At 43.6% G+C, this 21,979-nt stretch overlaps 1 protein-coding gene across 6 annotated transcripts in view; it reads right to left on the bottom strand.

Moving 5' to 3' along the window:
* Positions 1–2,669: 2,669 nt before the first annotated feature.
* Positions 2,670–21,979, bottom strand: part of Tmem144 (transmembrane protein 144) — a 44,497-nt gene continuing 25,187 nt past the window's right edge. For 3 of the 6 annotated variants that reach the window (XM_085682508.2, XM_085682507.1, XM_085682510.2), the window contains exons 6-12: positions 19,840–19,921; positions 17,116–17,192; positions 15,054–15,172; positions 12,419–12,538; positions 10,909–11,006; positions 7,746–7,814; positions 2,670–4,215 (exon numbers count right to left, since the gene is read on the bottom strand). In XM_085682508.2, coding sequence (XP_085538634.1) covers positions 4,132–4,215; positions 7,746–7,814; positions 10,909–11,006; positions 12,419–12,538; positions 15,054–15,172; positions 17,116–17,192; positions 19,840–19,921 — 649 coding nt within the window. In that variant the 3' untranslated portion in view covers positions 2,670–4,131. Of the gene's footprint in view, positions 4,216–7,745; positions 7,815–10,908; positions 11,126–12,418; positions 12,539–15,053; positions 15,173–17,115; positions 17,193–19,839; positions 19,922–21,979 lie in introns of all 6 variants that reach the window. The other 3 variants (XM_085682511.1, XR_014999379.1, XR_014999380.2) reach the window with 3 other exon arrangements.

The following is a 21,979-nucleotide window of genomic DNA, read 5'->3' as shown; positions in this document are numbered from 1 at the left end:
AGAGCACCGGATCTCATGAGACTGCAGTTGTGGGCAGTTGTGAGCTGCCGTGTGGGGGCTGGGAATTGAACTCAGGACCTCTGGAAGAGCAGCCAGTGTTGAGGTAGCTCTGCAGCTTTCTAGTGCTCATAGTAACCCCTTGTAGTTCACACAAGGTGACAGTGCTCAGCCTGATAAGCATTAGGGCTTTTTTTCCCCTTTGGATGTTCAGTCTGGGAAGAACTGGGGCTTTTCCCCCCTTCTCTCTGCCTAATGGATTTTAAGATCAAATACTTCATTGCATGTGTTGGTGTCTTATTCCTTGTTGTTAGTAAGTTTCCCATCATGGCTCATTAGCATATCAGAACCTGCTTGCTATCTTTTATCTATAGACATGAATTCTATTTATGTCCAGTTCTCAGCTGCACACTTCTTATGGTTGTATGCTCTCTCTCGTGGGAGCTTGCTCTTTCCTGCCACGTGAGTCTGAAGCATTGCACTCAGGCTTGGCAGCAAGCCCCTTTCTTTGCCCTCTTCAGTCATCTTGCTGGCCCACTTTTGCTCTGGGATGATTACAGAAGGTTAAAAGTTTGCCATGCTCATAGATCTCAGACACTGTATTAATAGGGTGTAAGCTATTGTGAATGGACTATTTCACCAAGAGATTGTAAACTCTCTTGATCTCTCAATGACTTATCGACGATTTACATCAGTGAGGGGAAATGACAAGGAATGTCTAGGGAAACCATGATGCTCATGTCTTTAGGGAGGGCTGGAATGGGTCTGAAGACCCTTCACTAAGCTAGTGATGCTGGAGATGGGGCTGATCTCTCATCAGCAACACAGTGCTGATGATGCAACAGTGGATCCCAAGTGCATTCAGACATTTGCGATACTCGAAAGCATGGTATATGGGGTCTGAGTGGAGTGTGAGCTCTGGTGGAGTAGGAAGGCTGGCAGGCACACAGACACAGACACAGGGAAAATGTGCATTCTCAGTGTGCCCTGTGGTTAAAAAGGAGGTGTTTCTAGTGCTTCTGACAGAGACGTGCCCATGCATTAGCTTACAAAGAGATGTGCTGGAGCATGCAGTGAGAGTGTGAATGGGCTGACTGCTCATACTTGCCTTCCGTCATCTTAGGTGTCTAGGGCACACAGTAAGAGAGTGAACAGGTTGACTGCTCACACTTGCCTTCCGTCAGCTTAGGTGTCTGGAGCACGCAGTGAGAGTGGGAACAGGCTGACTGCTTACACTTGCCTTCTGTCATCTTAGGCGGCAGTGAGTGTACAAAGTAGCTGTGCACACAGCTGACTCATGCCACCCAAACACCCAGGACTGCTTTTTTTTCTTTGTCTACATTTGCTTATTTCTAACCCAAAGACTCAACTCCATTGCCTAGACCCAAGAGAAGCCCTGTGTCCCCTAGCTCCGATTCTTTTAAATCATTTACATATCATAGTAAAATTTATAAAAGACAAAATCATACAAAATGTGTCCTAAAACAAAAAGGGTCATAAATAACACCAAACACTAAGTATGTTCACATGATTGCGTAATTTAAACAGCTTTTCACTCCCCAGTACAACATGTGATATCTTCCTCTGCCCTAAACAATCTCTTTGAGACTGGCATGTTAGTTTTTAATGTTTTATATAAATATACACATGGGTCACTTTGATCAGCAGCAAATGTTCTTTGAGAGTGTTATGCTAGACACAGTTGTACAACTTCCTTTCTTCAGTTCAATGACTTCGCATGAAAAGATGTGACAAGATCATAAATCCATACTAAGTGAGGTTAAAGAGGAATAAAGATCGGAGCCTCAAAGGAAATGCTGTATTGCTACGCCAGGATTCCTATTCTCTGTTCTGCAGGTCCCATAATCTGGAGATCAGTCTTTTTGGGTGGCTTTTACTTTATGTAGTTCCCTCTCTGGACACAAGATGGCAGGAGCTCTTGGTACAAACACGCTTGTCCTTTTCATCAAGGTGCCACCGAAAGCAGAACTAGGAAAGCTCCAAGGCGCAGAATCCTGCTGCACACGACAGGGAAATCAAAACCTCGCCTCCAGGGCGAGCTGAACAAAGCAGAGATAACAGGATTCCTCCTGTCGGGGAACTGGCAGAGAGTGGAGACAAAAACAAACCAATCAACACCACCAAACTTACACCAGGATGAACATACAGAAGCCGGGCGGAGAGGATTGGAAGCCCTTCTCCACTAGGCTGCGGACACTTCGCAAACCCTGCAAGAAACCAGAGCTCTGTTCACAATTAGAAAGGGTCCTGTGGCTCTAGCCAGCGCTTTTGAGCGTTCCCCTCGGCTCACCAGCCCACTCCTAAGGGAGTGCTTCCCTTCCTAGTAACCACATGTTCATGTTTGGAAAGACACAGAACCTGGCAAAGGCCAGCGAATGCCCTAGGACTCAGATCTATAACATAACCACGAACAGTAACCGTTTGGTAAGCGTTTCTGAAAAGCTTCTTTCCCCCATAATACTTTTATTAACACCGCAGGCGTTACTCGGTGAAGGGATAAGGGCCCTCCCTCTTCTTTCTTTTACCAGCTTTTTTTATTTGCAATGTCCTTAATTCCTGTTGAAAATCCTGCATATGCATTGGCAATCTCATGAAGAATTAAACACTGTCCACAATACAATTCCAAAATATATCTAAAGGAGAAAAATAGCTTTTCTGTCATAGACATTTATTCAGAAGTCATATCAGCATAATATAATGGCATTTCAAGTAAAAACTAAAGTGGGTAAAAGATATTATTATCAAATATTGTCTGGGTTAGTGATTCAGTGACATTTCTGATTTGAGAGGCAAATAGGGATGGATGATAGTAATAAGGACAGTAGTTTTGATAAATTCCAAGATTTTTTTCTATCTATAAGCTTTGTTTCCCCTTGATTAACATGTAATAACAATAGCAAACAAGTTTAGAATGTTTGTCAGACAACAAGACATTTGTGGACATACTTACAGATTGAACTACCCCGGACAACAGAATTTAAGACACATAATATCCTTAATTGCCCATCACAGGAGGCATGACATGCTAAGGTCCAGAGCCACACAACTCAGAGGGAGCATCATCAGGTGAAGGATGCTCTTATTCTGTTTCTCTAGCACAGCCAAGTACTGCAGTATCAGGAGAGAATGGAGAAGAGGCACAGCCAAATGTGGTTGCTATGTTTAGGGTGCAGACGCCATGGTAAGGAGCGGTGTGTTTGCAGGGCTGGTTGTTTTCCTAAAGAATCAAAACAATACATTTGCTGTGCTTTTTTGTCTCCTGGAAGTCATTTAAGATAGGATCATAACAAAACACTTCCAATGAAAAGGATTTTAAGTAATGGCATTTTAGGAACAAAAATATAGTAGTCCACTGAGCATGTTCCCTTTAACTTGAATCTGATGAAGTAAAACCTTTATTCCTGTCTAGAATGTTCTCCAAATCTGCAACCATGCGCACCATATGTGTGCTCATGAATTATACCACACTTACTTATTGTGAGGGCTGGTGACTTGCTCTCTGGGGATGGGTTTTTATCTGGAATAACTATCAAAATATTTTGATCTAAGAAAGACAGGCAATGTGAAGAGCTGAACAATGTTAAAGTCAAAGCAATTTTTGGCTAAAAATAACGAGCTGGCCTTTTAAACATTCAGTTAGCAACTGTGACATTTACTTTCTCTAGCAAAGGGCCCTGGTATCTTTGAACCTGAATTCCATAAGGTGAGTCCGTTTCTTCCCTCAGCCGGCGAAGTATTTGCTTCTGCTCCTCTTCATTAATGTTATAAATGTGGGGGGCAATTTCCTTTGTACAAAATCCATCCTATTTTCTGGATTATAACGCGAAGTAGACACTGTTGGAATCCGCACCCTCAGACAGGGCGATCCAAGAAGGCAGCTTGTCTTTGAGCTCCCCAGAGAAGTCCTGCCTTCGTTAACAGCTCACTGGAAGGACTTTTCACGGCCTCTCTTCATTCTCATGTTTGTGGAATAAACAGTCATCTATCCATTTATTCCCAGAGTGGCAGAGATCCATTGCTCTACAGCCGGTTTAGCAGTCTGCAGTAGTCCCTCGTGCGGGAGAGCGGCTCTTCTAGCCACTGCTGCCACCTGCTGGTCCTGTCGTGAAGAGGTTAGATTTTGGAAAAAGCCGTGCACAGGGCCCCAGACAAGATGATGCAGAAGGCCAGCAACAATAGTAAGTAGTTTCGGAGACCCTGAGAAGTAAGAAAAGAATGGATGCATTGAATGAAATGTAAATCAAGTTTATATTTACAACGTGTATATTTTAAAGAGACTGTCATGGACCTTTACTGAATCGTTTGCTCTGGTTACCGGTAGGCCATCCTGACACAGGCTCTCTCCTCCCCTCCCTGCTCGGCTGGCTCACTCTCTTTACCTCCCTCCCCCTCCTCCGCTACTGATTCATCCACAGTGCCTGCCCTGAGAGAAAGGCAAGGAACATCACAGGTGAGGGCTTTTAACAAGACCACCATGTTGTCTGTCTGTGCGTGTGTTCCTGGACTCTGTGTTGAGCTGGTTTGGCGAGCACAGTTGGGCCTCTAACTCTGAGGTGTGGGGAGCAGCAAGCGGAGCTTCCCAGAGGGAAGACTTCTTGTGCAAAGGCTGTCGTTAGGTGGCGCAGCCCAGCCGTTTCCAGGGCCCTTTCAGGGCGCATGCAGCAATGCCGGCGCAGGCGAGAACACGAAGGCGAGGATGGGGGTAATTGGCCTGCGGAGAGTTCGGGAGCCTATGGGCCTTACTATGCTTTGGGGCCCTACTTTTCCGCAGCAAAAAGAAGGTAGTAGAGGAACAGGGAGCTATAGGTGCTGAACATATTAGATCGGCATGCAGAGCCTACTCATTTGGAGGACAGGAAACAGATCGGAGGGGCCGGGATGAATGTAAGCAGACCAAGAAGACAATTCCAGTCCTTGAGAAAGAGGGTGAAACACAGATGGGGTGGGGGTGGGAATGAATCCAAAGACACAGGAAGAGAGGCGTGAGGATGAAGAAGATGAACTTGTCCTCCTGTGTATGGGGCACTAATGATCAAGATGGGAGGCACGGACAGGCTCATCCCAGAGCAGCTCAGTCATCTGTTGAGCCACAAAGAAATATCTTGCTGCGGTAGGCAGAAATATTTCATTTCCATAAGATCTGTCTTTAGGGGTACAGAGAGATCGATTTCAATAAATTGCTCCTGAGATTAAACCCTCAAACACCAAGAAACAACCATCTTTTATCTGCCAGCATCTTCTCCTGGTCAATATCTGAGCCCCCTTCAGCCATTTTTCACATAGAATGGTTCCCAGCGCCCTCTTTGTCTTGGCTCTTCCTTCTGAATGATGGCCACCTCTCTGTACAGACAGACTCAGTACACGGTAAGGCAAGATCTGAACACTCTAAAGGAAAACAAGAATAAGGCCTCATGAACTTTAGATACACAGGACACCTTAGTGGCCTTGGTCGCCTAGACAGGGCTGGGTAGCCAGAGTCCCAGAAGCTCCTCTCATTGCCTCTCCAGTGCAGGGATGAGAAGTGTACACCAGCACACCATTACGTTTATTTCTGTCTAGATTCTGGGATCGAACTCGGGTCTTCCATGCTTTAAGTTAAGCACGTTACCCACAGAACTAGTCTCCCTTTCCGAGTTTTAGACCATCTAGTAGGGAAAGCATAGGATGCTACAATGGGCCCTTAGAAGTGAGGATGGTTTTGGACTCACTATGGACAGTGTCATAGAAACCAGAAACCAGACCAATGAGCCTTTGCAATGAACACTTGCAAGTAAAGATTCATGGACAAAGGGGTTTGCTGCGGGACTCACTGTGACACACTGCAGCTCCCACGATAAGAGTTTGAATATTCCCCATTTTTCTTTTCTCTTTCTTCTCTCTAATTTTGTTTTATTTGGGGGGTGTGCAGGGGCAGGGGATGGATGGGGAAATGAATGGGATCAAGATACATAATGTAAAAGACACAGAATAGATACAAAGAAAGAGAAAAAAAAAGAAGTGACAATGTTTCAGTTATAGTCATGTAGTGGACACGGGACTGAGAGGACCATGGGGATGCAGGAGACAGGGACGGAGGGACGCAGCCTGCTTCACATCTGCAGGGAAAGCACGGGTGACCTTCCTCTAACCATAAGGCTGATTACTGGGCTTGGCTGCATATAGCCTACAATTACTTCAGTGAGGGTGGAAACTTAGAGGAAGACTGAAAATGGGATGCTGTGCCTCTGAAGAGAGTCGACTGACTTATTGTGGGGAGCGAGTTTACAAAGGTTAGGTGGGGCTCATGGGTGCTCCTCAGAGCAGAGAGCTCCATTTCTGAATGTCTCTGTCAGGAGTACCTGGTCAAGAAATCAGTGGAGCATGAACGAATTGGGGACTGTAGCAGTGGGTCACACGGGGAGACCTGTTTGAGCCTGGAAAAGTTGGGGACCACAGCAGTGGGCCACATGGGGAGACCTGTTTGAGCCTGGAAAGATGCTGAGTTCCACCTTCACTGCCGTTTGGCTAGGTCTACTTTGAGGGTGGACTGGGAGAGAGTGCCTTAGTGTGGCTGCCCTGTGAGTCAGAGTCCAGCAGAAGAGGGCAAGGTAACAGTTGTCCATGAGACTGTCTCTCCTGGCCACACAGCAGGACCCTCTGTAAACCAAGTTTTCCTGGTCTCATCTGCCATCTTTCCCTGACATTTCCTTAGGGTTACTGGGCGTCAGTTCTGACGGATTCAGAGGTCAGAGGTAAATTCGTGCAGCAGACCCAGGCACAACGGAAACAGTACCCAGAATGGAGACGTTTGGACACAGCTAAGATAGGCGTGCTTCCAAACTCACAGCTCTCATCAACATTAATCACACTTGGGATGGAGACACAGCCCAGTGGCTAAGAGGTCTTGCTGCTCCTCCAGAGAACTGGAGTTTGATTCCCAGCACCCACCTGAGGCAGCCTGCAACTGCCTGAACTCTAGCTCCAGGGGATCCAGAACCCTCTCTGGCCTCTGCAAATACCTGCGCTCACACACACATACCCACACACTGACACACACATATACACACAGAAATAAAAAGTAATTAAAAACTGTTCCTAAAAAGAGTAAAGACCCTTAACATGTAATTCCAAGACCAAAATTATACACACTCTTTTTGAAATTTAATAAAGAATCAGGTGAGAGCTCATGAATTTGCCTTGGATCAGAGCTTTGTAAACTTGGTCTGGGCTAGGAAAGTTGTCTGCCTTGCTGGGAGCCTCCTTAGAGACTGCATCTAATTCTCTACAAATGAAGTGCAACGCCCGAGAGCTGCCAGATGGGGGTGAGCTTCTGTAATACACACACACACTCCCATGGATGTGAATCTGACATTAACACTTTGGGTCCTCAAAAAATCTTTGTCTTAATCTTTGGAAGTCTTCAACCCTAACCTAGCTACCAGTACCAGTTCAGAACAGGCGCTCATTAACTGTGTCTAAAGAATGGCTATAGTCAACGCCTCCCCAGATGTTCTTGGTGAATTAGAAGCTGTAAGTTGACCCAATTAAGTTAGAAGATGGAGGTTTCAGTTATTAGTGCTGCAGGCCCAACTCTCTCTGCACTTTGTTAAACCCCATGCTATCTCTCAGCAGAAGAACGATGTTCTCAGGGGGTCCATTTTCCCTTTGCATTTAAGAATTCACCCAAAGTTCTCAGCTTCCTAGAGGAGACCGACATCTGGGGATAGAGATCAATTCCTTATCCTTACCTGTATTTCCTTGAAAATGAAGATACCCCATAACGCAGCGATAAGTCCAGGACCCTTAAAATAAAAGAACTTTAATTTTATTAGATATTTTGATATAATTATACCCTGGAAAAATGCAGTGAGCTATAGGCAATGTAAAATATGTTCAGGGGAAAAAAACTATATTCTAAACCATACCTCCACACTGATCCAAAAATCAAGGTAACATTATTAAATAAGACAGATTTATTCTTTGTTGTTTTTTTCCTTTATGGTCATGACTGCTATTGTTTCGATGATAGTATAATATTTTATGGCACTAGATGCTTTTCCTTCGTGTGATATATTTATGATAAACTATTTTATCCAGCCCTACTGGTGTGAGTCTGTAGTCTTGGATACTTGGGAAACTGTGGCAGGAGGATTGAAAATTGACGTCTTGTCAGGGCTAAAGACTGAGTTCAAAGCCAGCTTGGCTAACTTAGCAAAACTGTCTTAAAAAATAGAGTGGGAAAATCTGGGTTTAAACCTGATACCAAAAAGCAACCAACTAGCAAACAAAAAACACAGAAAATAAACAAATAACCTTCTGCCTTTAGAAATAAGCAAAAAGCTTGTTTTTCTCCTGGCTTCCTTATAAGCCACATATCAAGGGACTGCTAAGATAAAGCATATGAATACACCATCAACTTTCTCCGCATTAAGTGCATGATCTGCTCTCCCAACCGAAGTCAGGGCGTTTGTGCCCGATAGACAATGTAAAGATGGCATCTCTGGGTCCCCATGCAGACCAACCGACTTTGTCTAACACTAAGCATACACGAACACTAAAGGTAGCTATATAGAAAAATAAAACCACACCAGCAAGCAATGGGAGTTACCGGAGGCAAGGACAAGAACGAAAAAATAAACAGGAAATGAGAAGAAACAAGAGAAAGGACACCGATCTAAATGTGAAGCTGTGGAGATCTGGTGTGAATGTTTTTCACCAGCGAAGAAAACTATGGCGTTGGCTTAGCTGTGATCTTGGGGAAGAAGACATACAAGACCAGAATTTTAATGACTCCTCTCCGAGCCCTGCAGGGACTCTGGAAGAGCTTCAAGGAGCAATTCCATAGTGTTCTCTCTCCCAGGACCAAACCCACTGTCTACAGGGCTGACCCAACCAAGTTTGCTTCCAGTTTGCGTGTGCGGAAAGCAATAAAAATGCTTTGCTCTGCTCTGCATTCGTCGGCCTCTGCGAAGTCAGCATCAAAGGGGTCAGAGAAGTAGGTCAGTGGTGTAAAGTGCTGATCCTCAGAATCCAAATCAAATGAGGACACGTGCCTTGAAAGGGCGGGAGGAGACAGAAGAGGGGATGGCATACCAATAACAACGTTACGCTAGTTACACAAGAATCTTCATCCTTTTCTTTCTACAGAACAGCGAGAAGATAGGACCACTAGGAGCCACTGGCCTCTCTAGCTTCCCGCCTGATGATTTTTCTAACGATTCCTTTAGCCATGTTCTGAGCCTTTCTGTGAGGATGGATGTACATGGTTTTAGGGGTGATACTGTGCTAACGTAATATACACCCCAGGCAAAGTTGGGTCAAAGAAAGAGAGTATTTTGCGGCAGGTGCGACCACTTAGCACATTTGAACTGTGGGTTTTCCTTTTGTGAAATAAATCACGTTTCATCTAAGTCAGCCCTTGAAAGAGACGGTGGGTTTGCTTCTGTTTTGAGAAGACAAACCTAAAGGGATGAGCATGATGCCTGGCGCATAGGCACCCAATAAAATACAGACAATAATAATAATGATAAAGAGACCAAGCCTTCTGAATGAATAGGCTTGGTTTGCCAGGGGAGAAAGAGATCAGAGAGTGAGGAGTCCTAAGCAGGGAAATGGGGTCTTCCTGTTCCCTTTCCGTCTTCCTTTTACAAGGACTTTGGATCTAATAAAAACAATTTATTGAGTCCTGCACAGTTAGGTACTTCCTTTTGTTTTGTTTTAAATGAAAAAAAAAATAACTCAGATTACTTGAATTGAGTTGTGTTTGAAAGCTTTGTCTGATGGACACAGAACCATCTAAAGCACACTGTGTGAGCCCGGCTTTGTGACATGTGGTTGTGATAGCATTTGCAGGCTGACCCAGGAGGATTTCACACTTGAGGCCAGCCTGGGCCACAAAGACACTGTCTTCCAAACAAACACCAATTTACAATTTCAAACCCACAGCTCACAGCAAGCCTTTATGAGTTCTGTTTTAGACTATTCAATTTTTAAGGACTTTAACTTTGTACATACACGGTACTAAAATGATTTATAAAAAAAATGTTTGTGATGATTATTTAGGAACCAGAACAACTGATCCTGATTATGAACAACTGACTCTGGTCAGGAGAGCACAGAAATAGGGCCGCTCAACCATTAAGAGCCCCATTGCTCTTGCTGAGGACCCGATTCTGCTCTGTGATCTAGCTCCAAGAGCTCTGCACTCAGGGACACACGCCCCCACATAGCACACACGAATACCCATAATTAAAAATAACAGCGATAAAAATCTTTAAGGAAAACACCTGTGTTTATCTACCCCAATGAACAGGAGACTGCTCAAGATGATGGAGAGCTGGCAACCCACAGGAGTGGGGGACCGGTCTCTGAAGTTTCTGGTTTCCTTGGGTTCTGTAACTCAGCTAGAATTCCTACTAGCACTTCAGTTTCCTCATCTTCAAAATGGGGGTGGCTGTAGCATGACTTATGCTATGTCAAAATAAGCATTTTGGCTTTTGCTGTTATCTAGGTTTCAGATAATTAAGCCCTAAAAAAAAAAAATCACTGGAGCAGACAGCAGTTCCCATGATTAGGTGCAGCGTCATTTCTGGAAACTTCCTTAACCCAGGGACACGCCGGGTCAAGGAGTCTGAAGTACTTTTGATTTCACACTGTATTTATATGCTGTTATACAAGTGAGATGGGGCGAGTCATGAACAGAAAATCATAACGCATCCCAGATGACATTAGGTAAGATGACCAGAGGAAAAACTGCAGGGACTTACAAAGATGAGGCATTTGCAAACCTGCTAAAAAAAAAAAAAGAGGCTACGAACATCCACCACTCCATAGCAATCAAGAACGCAGAGAGCAGAGAAGGCAGCGTGTCTGGTTTGACGCTAAGAACAACCCAGGGGATTGGCCACTTACAGCAGTGATGATTGGGAAGCTGATCACGGCGCTCAGCGAGTGGTTGGCTATGAACCAGCAGCAGGTGGCGATGGCCCACAGCACCCCTGACAGGAAGCCTGGAACACAAGGAAGTGTCCGTGGGAGGGTGCGGTCCTCTGCCGAGCAACTTGCCTCCCACACCGTGGAATGCGAAAGCACACAGTTAAAAGCGTTCCTTCCAAACGGATGTCGGCCCCTATGGGATTTGAGGTATGGTTTCTGGTCACCTTGGAAACCCAGCGATTCCTCTGCGCGAGCTGTTATGAGGATGACGACCACTCCTTCTCTTTATTGAACGGAGGAACGGAGTAAGGACAGGGGATGGGGCAGGGGCCTAGCAAGCACTCGGTCTGACCACATCTGTGAAGCGACGTTGGGGATGGTACTAGAGCTGGGGAAGACATAATCCCGGCCTTTAAGTGAAAACCCCAGCTCTGTAGCTCACAGCGCTTTGGCCAGACGTCTAATCAATCCTCTATACTGTTGCCTGTCAATCGGACGTTCAAACTAATCAAGTCACTTCTGCTTTCTTTTATGTAAAAACATTTACTTGTGAATGTACCCAAGGTGAATTATGTTGAACTCTTCAGTGAGAAGCTACTATTATTTTACCTGTCAGTGGCTCAAGGATGATGGCCCCAGACACACTCTGTTAGCTCCCCAGGCATCTTCCCAAGTCCTCTAGGCTAATACAAAGTGCGCCCCTGCCACCCACTTTAACTTTTTGGATAAACTATTTTTTTCTAAGTGACTTCGCGGACTCTTATCTGTTGATGCTTCTTTTATTTTGTAAACGGAGTTATTATGTAAATCTTGAAATGGTAGAGAAAAATCGTAAAGACTGATGACCCAAATAGAAGAGCTTTTAACACAGAAAACATCAAAACATCGCATGACAGTTTTAGACTCTGTGTTGGTGATCGACATTCTGTGAACAGTTTCTTGGTGTTCAATACTTCATGTCGTGGACTGGATCAAAGCCGTTAAGAGAATACCCTCTCTCTCTTCTCCCTTCCCTCCTTTCCTCTCTCTCCCTCTCTCTCTCTCTCTCCCTCTCCTCCCCTTCTTCTCTTCTCTTCTCTTCTCTTCTCTTCTCTTCTCTTCTCTTCTCTCCTCTCCTCTCCTCTCCTCTCCTCTCCTCTCCTCTCCTCTCTCTCTCCCTCTCTCTCCCCTCCCCTCCCCTCCCCTCCCTCTCTCCCTCTCCCTCTCTCTCCCCTCCCCTCCCCTCCCCTCCCTTCCCTTCTCTTCCCTTCTCTTCTCTTCTTTCTTCTCTCTCTCTCTCTCCCCCTCTCTCTCCCTCTCTCTCTCTCCCTCTCCTCCCTCTCTCTCTCTCTCACTCTCTCTCTCTCTCTCTCTCCCTCTTCTCCCCCCCCCCCGCCCCCTCTCGTTCTCTCTTCCCCTCCCCCTGTAATGATTATTCAAGTTCATCAGTGGAGGCTGGCCCTTTCACAGAGAAGTAAGGTTTTGTGAGGCTATTATCCTTCCTTACCTGGTAAGATGGCCTCTGGATACAGCTTTGGCCTATTTCTCATGGCTACACAATAGGCCACAAAGTAGACTGTACTTGTAAGAAAGATGCCGCTGGAGTGTGCAAAAACGTAGTCCAAGTCTGAAAACACAGATGACGAGATGCAAACATCATTCCAGCCGCCTCAAGAGACCTTAATTTCTTTAACCTAAAACATCCTCGCAGAAGCTAACCTTAAGTGTACAGGATCATTAATTACATTTAATCATTCTCCATGTGTTGTCTGTATAGAATCTTAAAAAGCAGAATTCAAATCTAGAAATATTAAATAAGTTACTGCAGTGAAATCTGCCAGGCTCGTTTTCTTAGCGGCCCTGGAAATCTCAGTAGGAAATGGTGAATATTGTCTGACTGTAGGGTGAAGTTGCCTTTTAAGAAGGAATAGGCAGTCAGCCCTAGCTCTGCTATGGGCTGTAGTGACTGCAGCAAATCTTGCTGCGGACTGGAGGGAGACTGTGAATAAAGACGGGCCCTCGGGTGTGACCGAACTGCACGGTCGTGAGACTTCAGAAGGTTTTCCAAAGGCAGCTTTGTCTAACCGTTTGCAACAAACTAGCTCCAAGGTGGCCATGGGTAACAACACACGATGCTGGCACATCTTGGGAAACCCTGGTATCACTGACAGCCTGAGCAGATGGGTGCCCTGCGGGAGCTTGACTGGGAAGTGTCCACTGTGGTCGACGCTTCTATCATCCAGAGTTTGGGCAAGGATGACTGCTGTGTTTTTGGATGAAAACCTGAACTACAAGTCCCTCTCCTCTCAACCTGAAATCACACTGGAGATCATAGCAATAAAACCCACCCATCTATGCACAAGAAGAGGTGAGGGCTAGCCAGTTAGCATCTGCAAAAGCCCTCACAACAGAGCACATGATACATATATGTGGTTAAACAAAGTACAGTAACGGCCACTGAGGATTATTTTTTAATAAGCAGCGATAAAGTATGCTTCCGTGAGATTGCATCTGTACAGCTGGAGTTGTAAGAATACCTAAATATTCATTGTCTATTTATATAAAGAGACAGTTGAGGACATTGTTCATTATGTCCCAGGACCAGGACTTTTATTCCTCAATAGTCAATTGTTTTTGTGTTCACTGGCTTCTGGGGCTGAGCTGATTTCCCCTGTGGCTAAGAGAATTCTGAGAGTCAAATCCATGCCTATTACAAGCAAGCATACAAGTGTCCGACAAGGACGTCAAACTCATTTTGGCTCTGTCTATTTCTTCTTTCTTGTTTTTTTTTTTTTTTCACCTTTCTGTGGTGATTAAGTTTTACTTTAGATATCATTCTTTGAAAAGAAAAAAAAAACACCCCAGGAATCTAAAAAGAGAATTTAGGTAAAACTCTGAAATAAGGTAGGTCAGTAGAGGGAACCGCACACGGAGCTAAGTACAGAACGAGGGAAATAGGCCATGACAAGCCCAGGATTACGGGTCAAGTTCAACCCTTAGCAACAACTCAAGCTTTTTCCTGTGGGGACTGAACTGGCCTTGAGCTTACGATTTTCCTGCCTGTCTGCTTCTTAGAAGTTTTGCGTTTCAAAGTTCTCCCGTTCTGGTTACAAATCACATGGATCGTCCATGGATCGTCCACATCACATGATGCTGAACTCTATGTTATTCGCCCAGCTTCCTTATGTCTGCTGTGCATCCGCGCCATTACAGGAGTCCTGCAGTAGATCCTTGTTTATTTCCCTTCCCGCCTTCCCAGGGCCGTTGCAGAGAACGCGGTTCCTGAGATATTTTTAGAACTGGAGGCATTATGTTAACCCTTCCAGTGGACCACTTTGTGCTTGAAAAATAATACCCTTAGACGAAATAGGCTTCTACTTTGACATTTACTTGGTTAAGAATATTGTGTACTATACTTCAGCATTGAAAGAGCAGAGAGTAACATATCTTCCCAGAGGTCATGATGTTGGACGTAAATGACTCTTGGTAATCTCAGAACCTTAGTGGGAAGCTGGGAATCCCACACTGAGATCCCTGCAGTGGAGATGAATTCCGACATTTCCTCTGTACATTACAAATCCCATGAGAACACTCCAATGTCCATTGCCACCTTTATTCCTGGTGCCTAATCCACCGCTTCCAAAGGAAAAGACAAGTGCACACGGCTGTACTGATGTGATCATTGAGTTAATGATTAGTATGTTAATAAAAACTCAAAAAGAGAAATTGGGGTTCTATCTGAAGATCTGAAAAGCAAAGCAGGGAGTCGTTGGCTCTTACCTCGACCTCAGTCGGAAAATGGCCATCTTGCCTCCAGGAATTTCAGAATGAGACACAAACTGAGAGTTGTCTCCTCCTGTTTTATAATCCTCTCTAGTTCTGGGATTAAAGGCGTGCCCCACTGAGGTTAAAGGCACGCATGATTTCTGTGGCAAACTAGTGTGGCTACCAGGATTAAAAGTATGAGTTACCATTGCCTGGTCTGTAAGGCTGACCAATGGGATTGCTTTACTCTCTGATCTTCAGGCATGCTTTGTTTATTAAAATAAAAACTGAAAAGCCACTACAGATCATAGCTCTTTTTCCGTTATTAATGGAGTACCCGTGAATGTGCTTCTGAGGTAGAACCCCTCTCCACTCACCAAACTGGCTAGCGCCCGCATATACACTCTCATTTCTTTTGCTGTGGTCCTTGATGTAAATGATCGGCACAAACGTCGATCCATAGAGTATCCCGGATATCACTGCAAGGCTGCAGCCTCTGAAGACACAAGAAGAAACCACCGTGAATCTTGGCCAGAGGCAATGTGTTCAACACACAAATGGAACCCAAAAGTCAGGTTTTCTTCGATATGCAGATGTTAAGCAGTTAAGTAGGCGCTGGCCCTCCCTCCCTGAGTCCTCTGACTGGCAAAATTACGGAGACAGAAGTGTGGCCTCAGCTGTCTACCGTGTCATGGTGGAGGTCACGACAGGTTGGAGGGAGTAAGAAATCATCACGACAAACGGTCGTTCTACCCAAGCTGAGAGTATTGCTACCAGTGGGGCATATGCCATTCAAATAAACGAATGCATGAAATATTTGTGGATGGGCATGATGTTTCTCAAGGTCCCCTCAGAAACATGCGCCAGGTTACAGCAAGGAACTGAGACCTATAGACCAAGGACAAATGCATTTTTGTTTAGATTGATCACAGAGAAAAACTTGATGATGGTTTTGTCAAGAGTGGTAATTGAGCCTAAGAATCTGAATATTTTAGGTAAAAAAAAAAATCTGCTATGGGAAGAAAACCTGTTTCGTTTCAAACAAGGCTAACTCCTTGGCCTTGAGCACCGCACACGTGGAATGGGCCTGGGCATTTCCAGGAATTTGGAGGTAAGGGAGAGAAAAGATATTTTAGGACAGTCCCTCTATCTTCAAACAAATAATGGCTTAAAAGAGGGGAACAGGTTGAGAGAGAAAGAGAGATTGCAAGCTTGGAGCAAGTATGGACTATGTAACAAGATGTTTCAAAAATAAAATAAGTAAATAAATAAATACTCCCACCTCCCAAGCCTAAGCACAAATTCCGTGCCAATTTTAGTAATTTCATTTAAGGACATTTAAAGGACATGAGGGTCCAGATCTCTCTGTACACATTGGCAATACATTCCATGCACCCTAAGATCCCTGACTTGAGTGAGGACGAGACTCCATGGTTCCAGAGTGGCCCAGACACTTAACTAGGTAAAAAGATAATTAGAATTTCTTTCTAGGTGGCGCTTGGGATGGGTCCCTGGGTCTCTTACTAGGCGAGTGCTTTATGCTGCGTCCTTTGAAATACATAGTCTGCCCTAAGAATCTTTCCCTTCACAAACGCTCCCCTACTAGAGGACACCCTTTGGGAGGAAAATCTATAAAAATAATTTTAGGAAACAATTTCATTCTGAATGCAGAAATAGCGGTATGTTTTTTCTTTCACAGCTAGATTAATTTCTCTTCAATCTTTCATTCTTTTAATTTAGCCTTTCTCACTGTGAAGATAATGCGTCTGCTGACTTTAGGTTGGGGTGGCAGAGCTTAGTGATGAGAGTGTTTGCCTAGCATGCACAAAACACGGTAAGGTCCTGGGTCCACAAAGTTCAAACAGCCCTGATCTGTAAAAGGAGATGTAAAGCAGGATGTAAAGCATTTTAGATAATTCGGCCCTCCCAGCAAAAATCAAATGAAAACTCAAGCCACTAAAACCCCATCCCCTAAATGAGACAGGCTGCTGTTAAGTGCTTCTGATGGAGACATCGGGGTAGCCCTTACAGAGGCACAGAATATTCTCTTAGATTTGGTACTGAACATCTGGGATCATAAAACTCACACATGGAAGGAGGGTGACAGCCCTGGGCTGATCAGAGGAATTGGAGTGTACTGCTTGTTTAGCTTGTGATACAACGCAGTCATTATGCCCAAGTCCTACAAAATAAGGTTATTTTTGCCACCGGCTAACAGGTCAGATGCACTACAGTGGTCTGGTATTCCTTGAGGCATCTGAGCTCAATGCCTAAAACTCGGTGGAGTGTAGAGCAACCCCTGCCTCCCAGGAGGTGGGAAGGCATTTTTAATCATCATTTTCTTCCTGGGATCAGATGAGTTTCACCATCTCTCTCTGGACCCTCTGCGTTAGCCAAACGTGAAACACAGTAATAGTGAGAGAAGCTGTCTTGCCTTACACAATGCGGTGGTACTTGGCAGAAAGTCTATCCACCCAGGAGGAATCGACACAGGGGTCTTCGGCTGTGTTGATCACCTGTGGAAGTCACAGGAAAGACCTGAATACAAGGACTGTCAACAGACAACTTCAGGGCCACACAAGGGCGTCCGGGCTTGTCTCTCCTCTCAAACACACCTCAACACATGCACAAATCACCTATGAGCCCTGGGAGGTCAGAGCTGCTCTTAAGACTCCGCCCCTCCAGTTTTTCACCTAAATATTTTACAGATTGTGTAGTTCTTTGATAAACATAGCTCTCATGGTTCATCAGTGTATTTTTATAAACTGTAAAGAAATTAGAACCAAGTAGAACTCAGACTTTCTACAGTAGAATGAATAAGATCAATAATATTTTTTATATCTCCTTTTCACTCACTAACACTATTTTAATACTTTTGGTTTTACTTCTGATAAATATGCTGAAGTATTTTCATAGCCACGAAGGATGGAAAATTCCACCTACTCACATGAATGCCCGAGTTTTGTCCTTACATTCCATGTGGTTTGAATAAAAATGACCCCCCACAGATACACGGGAAGTGGCACTATGTGTGGGATGTGTGACCTTGTTGTGGGAAGTGTGTCACTGGGTCCAACAACGATTCCACCTGGTTGATATGATGTCACAATGCTGAGAGCACTACTTTAAGATTGGTTTTGGGTACCAGCTGCTCAAAATGATTCCAACTCAGTTGGCTAAAATGGTGCACCTTCTTACAATGTTATGGCCAGAACCTCAAATAAAAACTTCAAAAATCTCTATCGGCTACTCAGAGACTATTTGCAATTATACCAGACAGTAATCTTCAAATTTAACCATCATTTTACTTTTACAGGATCCCATAGAAAGAACATCATCCTTGCCCCTATGACAGCCAGAAGTAACTCAACAAGTCAATGGACAATGTCCCCCTCTCCCAACAAAGTTTGTCCTCAGGGTTAGGGACATCAATTAGGGGTTGATTATAACTGATGTAGGGTTGGGCGTTGGGGTGGAAATTATGTAGGCTCAGGGATCTCTTTGGAGAAAAGGGGGAAATTAGATGGGATAATAGGTAGATTAGTGTGAGCTTACACTAATAATAATAGTGAGAAATAGAGTGAATAATTGTGAGCTATTATTTATAGACAATTTACATTGGTATAGATTCTTGTTTATTGATTCAAATTCAAATTATATTTGTTATTTTGAATATGCTCCTATTTCTGTTTATAATATGTGAATACCTATGCAAAGTTATTTTGTCATATTACATGCATGAATGCTTCTAACCTCTGCTTATGACATTTTGTATATTTATACAATTTTGGGATATATTTGTCATATCGCACTATACATTTCTACCTCTGATCAAGATACTTATACATTGTTTACATTTGTAGGTCATCGTACTCATTTGCTGTACAGTTGTTTAAAGATTGTTTAATATTCTAATATGAGGTCTTACTCTTGAAGCTATATAGGTATTAAAAATTATAGGTCAATAGTCATCTATGTTTGTCACACTTATAGTTAGACTAATCAGGTTCTTTAGATACAGAGATTGTATTCCACAAAGATAGATAATCTTCAACTACTTCAAAGAACTGTAGAATATGACATTTAAATAATTTAGGGTTCTGTTGATCTGAGACATGATTATTCCTGGCAGCACCAATCTATTCCTGAGAAAATGTTGGGTAACAAAGACTTGGAGCTTGCTTCCTTCTTGAAAAAACTGGCCTTTGGGCAAAGAAATGCCCATACCACGACCACTGGCAAAATGCATGGTGTCTGGACAGGACAAGCAGGATACAAGAAAAAAGACTGTCAAATTTTGCAAAGACAGGGTAAGACGATTTTGAAATTTTTTCTGCCTCTGAAAACGGTCTGTTCACTTATTCTAGATTTTGAGTGATTGCCCAAGTAGCCAATTGTCTCTGTCATTTATTGCACATTTTGAAAATTGCTTAATTGCACTTCCTGTTTACTCAAGTAATATTATTTCCCTTCTCAGGTCTTCGATGGGGTTGAAGACTAGATAGTCATAGTTACTCTCCTCCCATGACCTAGCCAAGCCATTTCTAATCCAAGACTTAGACTTCTTAGGATAGGATAATTATTAAAACATTTAGTATATGTTTCTTGCTTGATATTGTTTATGCTGATTGTAATTCTAATTTCTATACTTGATATTTGTTCTTATTGTATATAGTTTTGTATTAGGCTTAGAACTCTCTTATTTAGACAAAGGGGGAGGTGCTGCAGGAACACCTTCAGCTAGTAGCCTTTTAGATACCAGCCTACCTAAGGCATAGAGTCTTGTACTATAAATGTAGATGTAAAGCTTGTATGGGCTTGGGCTCTCTCTATCTCTGTCTCTGTCTCTCTGTGTCTCTGTCTCTCTCTCTGTGTCTCTCTCTCTGTGTCTCTCTCTCTCTCTCTCTCTCTCTCTCTCTCTCTCTCCTGTATGCTGATCTCAATGTAGAACTTCTGGCTATCTTTCTAGCACCATGACTGCCTGTGTGCGTCATGCTTCTCACCATGATGATAACAGACTGAGACTCTGAACTGAAAGCCAACCCCAGCTAAATGTTTTCCCTTATGAAAGTTGCCATGGTCACACTGTGACTTCATAGCAACCCTATCCAAGATATATCCCCATCTTATGTTTCAAATCCAATTATCCCACACAATACTCACAGGTTCTGTTATCAGTGGCGTGTTGTCCACACTGCTTGGACAAGTCTCAACTTCACTTCTGATGAACAAAAACGTGAGGGCGCTGAAGGAAAATACATTCCAGTGAGATATGCCAGGTTGCGCGCGCACGCACACACACACACACACACACACGCACACACAAACACACAGATAGATACACAAACACATGCACACACACAACACACACACACTTTCTGAAGCTGCCTTATTTTTAAGAGAAAACAAAACTTAAATTGAGTCCTGATAACAGAGTTACTTCCACATACACCCTGTTGAAGGTCTCACTGTCCCTTCGGAGCCCCATTTTCTTTGATGTCCTTTATTTGGCAGGGTAAAGAGTAAACACATGACACTTCTCCTAATTCGGATCTTTGTCCTAATTTCTCCTTTAGCCAATGGTCTCATCTTTTTTATGATGCTGGCTTAACTTTGATATCACACTACCTGAAAATAAAAATGAACACAACCCTGGTGTATTCATCATCTATTAGAATGATAAACTTCAAAAATGTGAACGAGGTCCTCAGTTGGACTGCTGGAAGGGGCAGCCACTTCTACGCGACAATGACGTTGGTGGTGAAGTGGGCTCTTTCTGGAGGAGAATGTGATTCTGACATCACATTGGAAGGGTGATGTCATCTAAACCGTAAGTATCTTCTTTCCCCCTCACCAAAAGGATGGAATACTACGTAGTCAGGATGGTGTCAAAGTTCTGACATGGAAAGAACTCTGGGTGTTATGTCAGGAAATAGAAACACATCCACCTAAGTCTGGTGATACCTTCCCACTCCTAAGGCACTGTATACCCATGACCAGCATCTCTATAGCAAATACCTCACTCACTTACATTGAACTATGCCAATACATTAAGATATTAAGAAAATGGGGCTGGAGAGAGGGCTCAGGGAGTAAACGCACTGGCTGTTCTTCTAGAGGTCCCGAGTTCAATTCCCAGCACCCACGTGGTGCTCACAACCATCTGGAATGGAATGTGTTGCCCTCTTCTGGCCTGCAGGGATACGTGCAGGCAGAACACCGTGTATACCATAAATAAATAAACCTTTAAAAAAAGATATTAAGAAAATGAACAACTTTAAAATACTTTTGTATTCATTTAAAAATACTTTTTAATGCATTTTCCTGTTAGAAAATTAAAATAGGAAGTTCTCAGAGTGTATTTTAGGCCTGTACAGGGTATCCAGGTTCAGAACAGTGAATAATGTATGCTGATTTAGGTATCAAAATGTGTGTGTGTGTGTGTGTGTGTGTGTGTGTGTATACACACATATAGGCCAGACCACATACCCAATTCCAGACTATTTCTTTTCCTAAAGACTTTCTACTTCAACAGAAGACAGGAGTCACATTCTGTGTCACCTTAAGAATTCTTAAAATATGCAACAACATAAGAATGAATGTATTGAACCTGATCACATGCATACGCATTAGTAAGTTGAATGTATGTGTATATGTGCTTGCCTGTTTTTAATCTATAAGGCTAATATTAGATGTTGCAATGACATTTTCCTGTGGACATGAAAATTCTCAGCTCTTGTATAAACTCACATGCTTTTCCAGTAACACAAAATGATGTTAGACACTTGAAAGCTGCAGGTGTGTGCTTTTATTTCCCCTTGAATATAGAACATGGCAACACATGACCTGACCTCCTCAAGACCTGACTGTTTCATCTGTGAACAGCATCCTGTACTGTGCCGTAAGCACTGTAGGCAAAGGAAAGGAAGGACAGGAATACTGGGAAGGAGACTGTTAGAATTCCATACTGACGTATGAGTGGTGAAGAAAACACTCACTCAGGGCTCTTCCCAAAGTCAGGTGAGGCCTGCCTGTGATCCTAGAACTTGGGAGGCCAACAGAAGAGGACCACAAATTCAAGGTCAGCCTGAGCTATGAGTTCTAGGACAATGTGAGCTATATAGTGAGTGAGCTCTTGTCTCAAAAACAAAACCATAGAAAGAATGGACCTTATGAGAGTAAATGCAGCACGTTTTGTATTGTAAAGGAGGAAATTAAAGGCGGCTGCAGTTTTTAATTAGAATCCCTGCCTTCAGCTTGTCTTCTCACATAAATGCGACAGGAGGTACCTGTGGTGCTTTTG

The sequence above is a fragment of the Myodes glareolus genome, chromosome 20, assembly GCF_982192425.1.
Source record: "Myodes glareolus chromosome 20, mMyoGla1.1, whole genome shotgun sequence".
Lineage (NCBI taxonomy): Eukaryota > Metazoa > Chordata > Mammalia > Rodentia > Cricetidae > Myodes > Myodes glareolus.
Note: the sequence above shows the minus strand (reverse complement) of the source record. Positions and strands in the feature narration are given on the sequence as shown.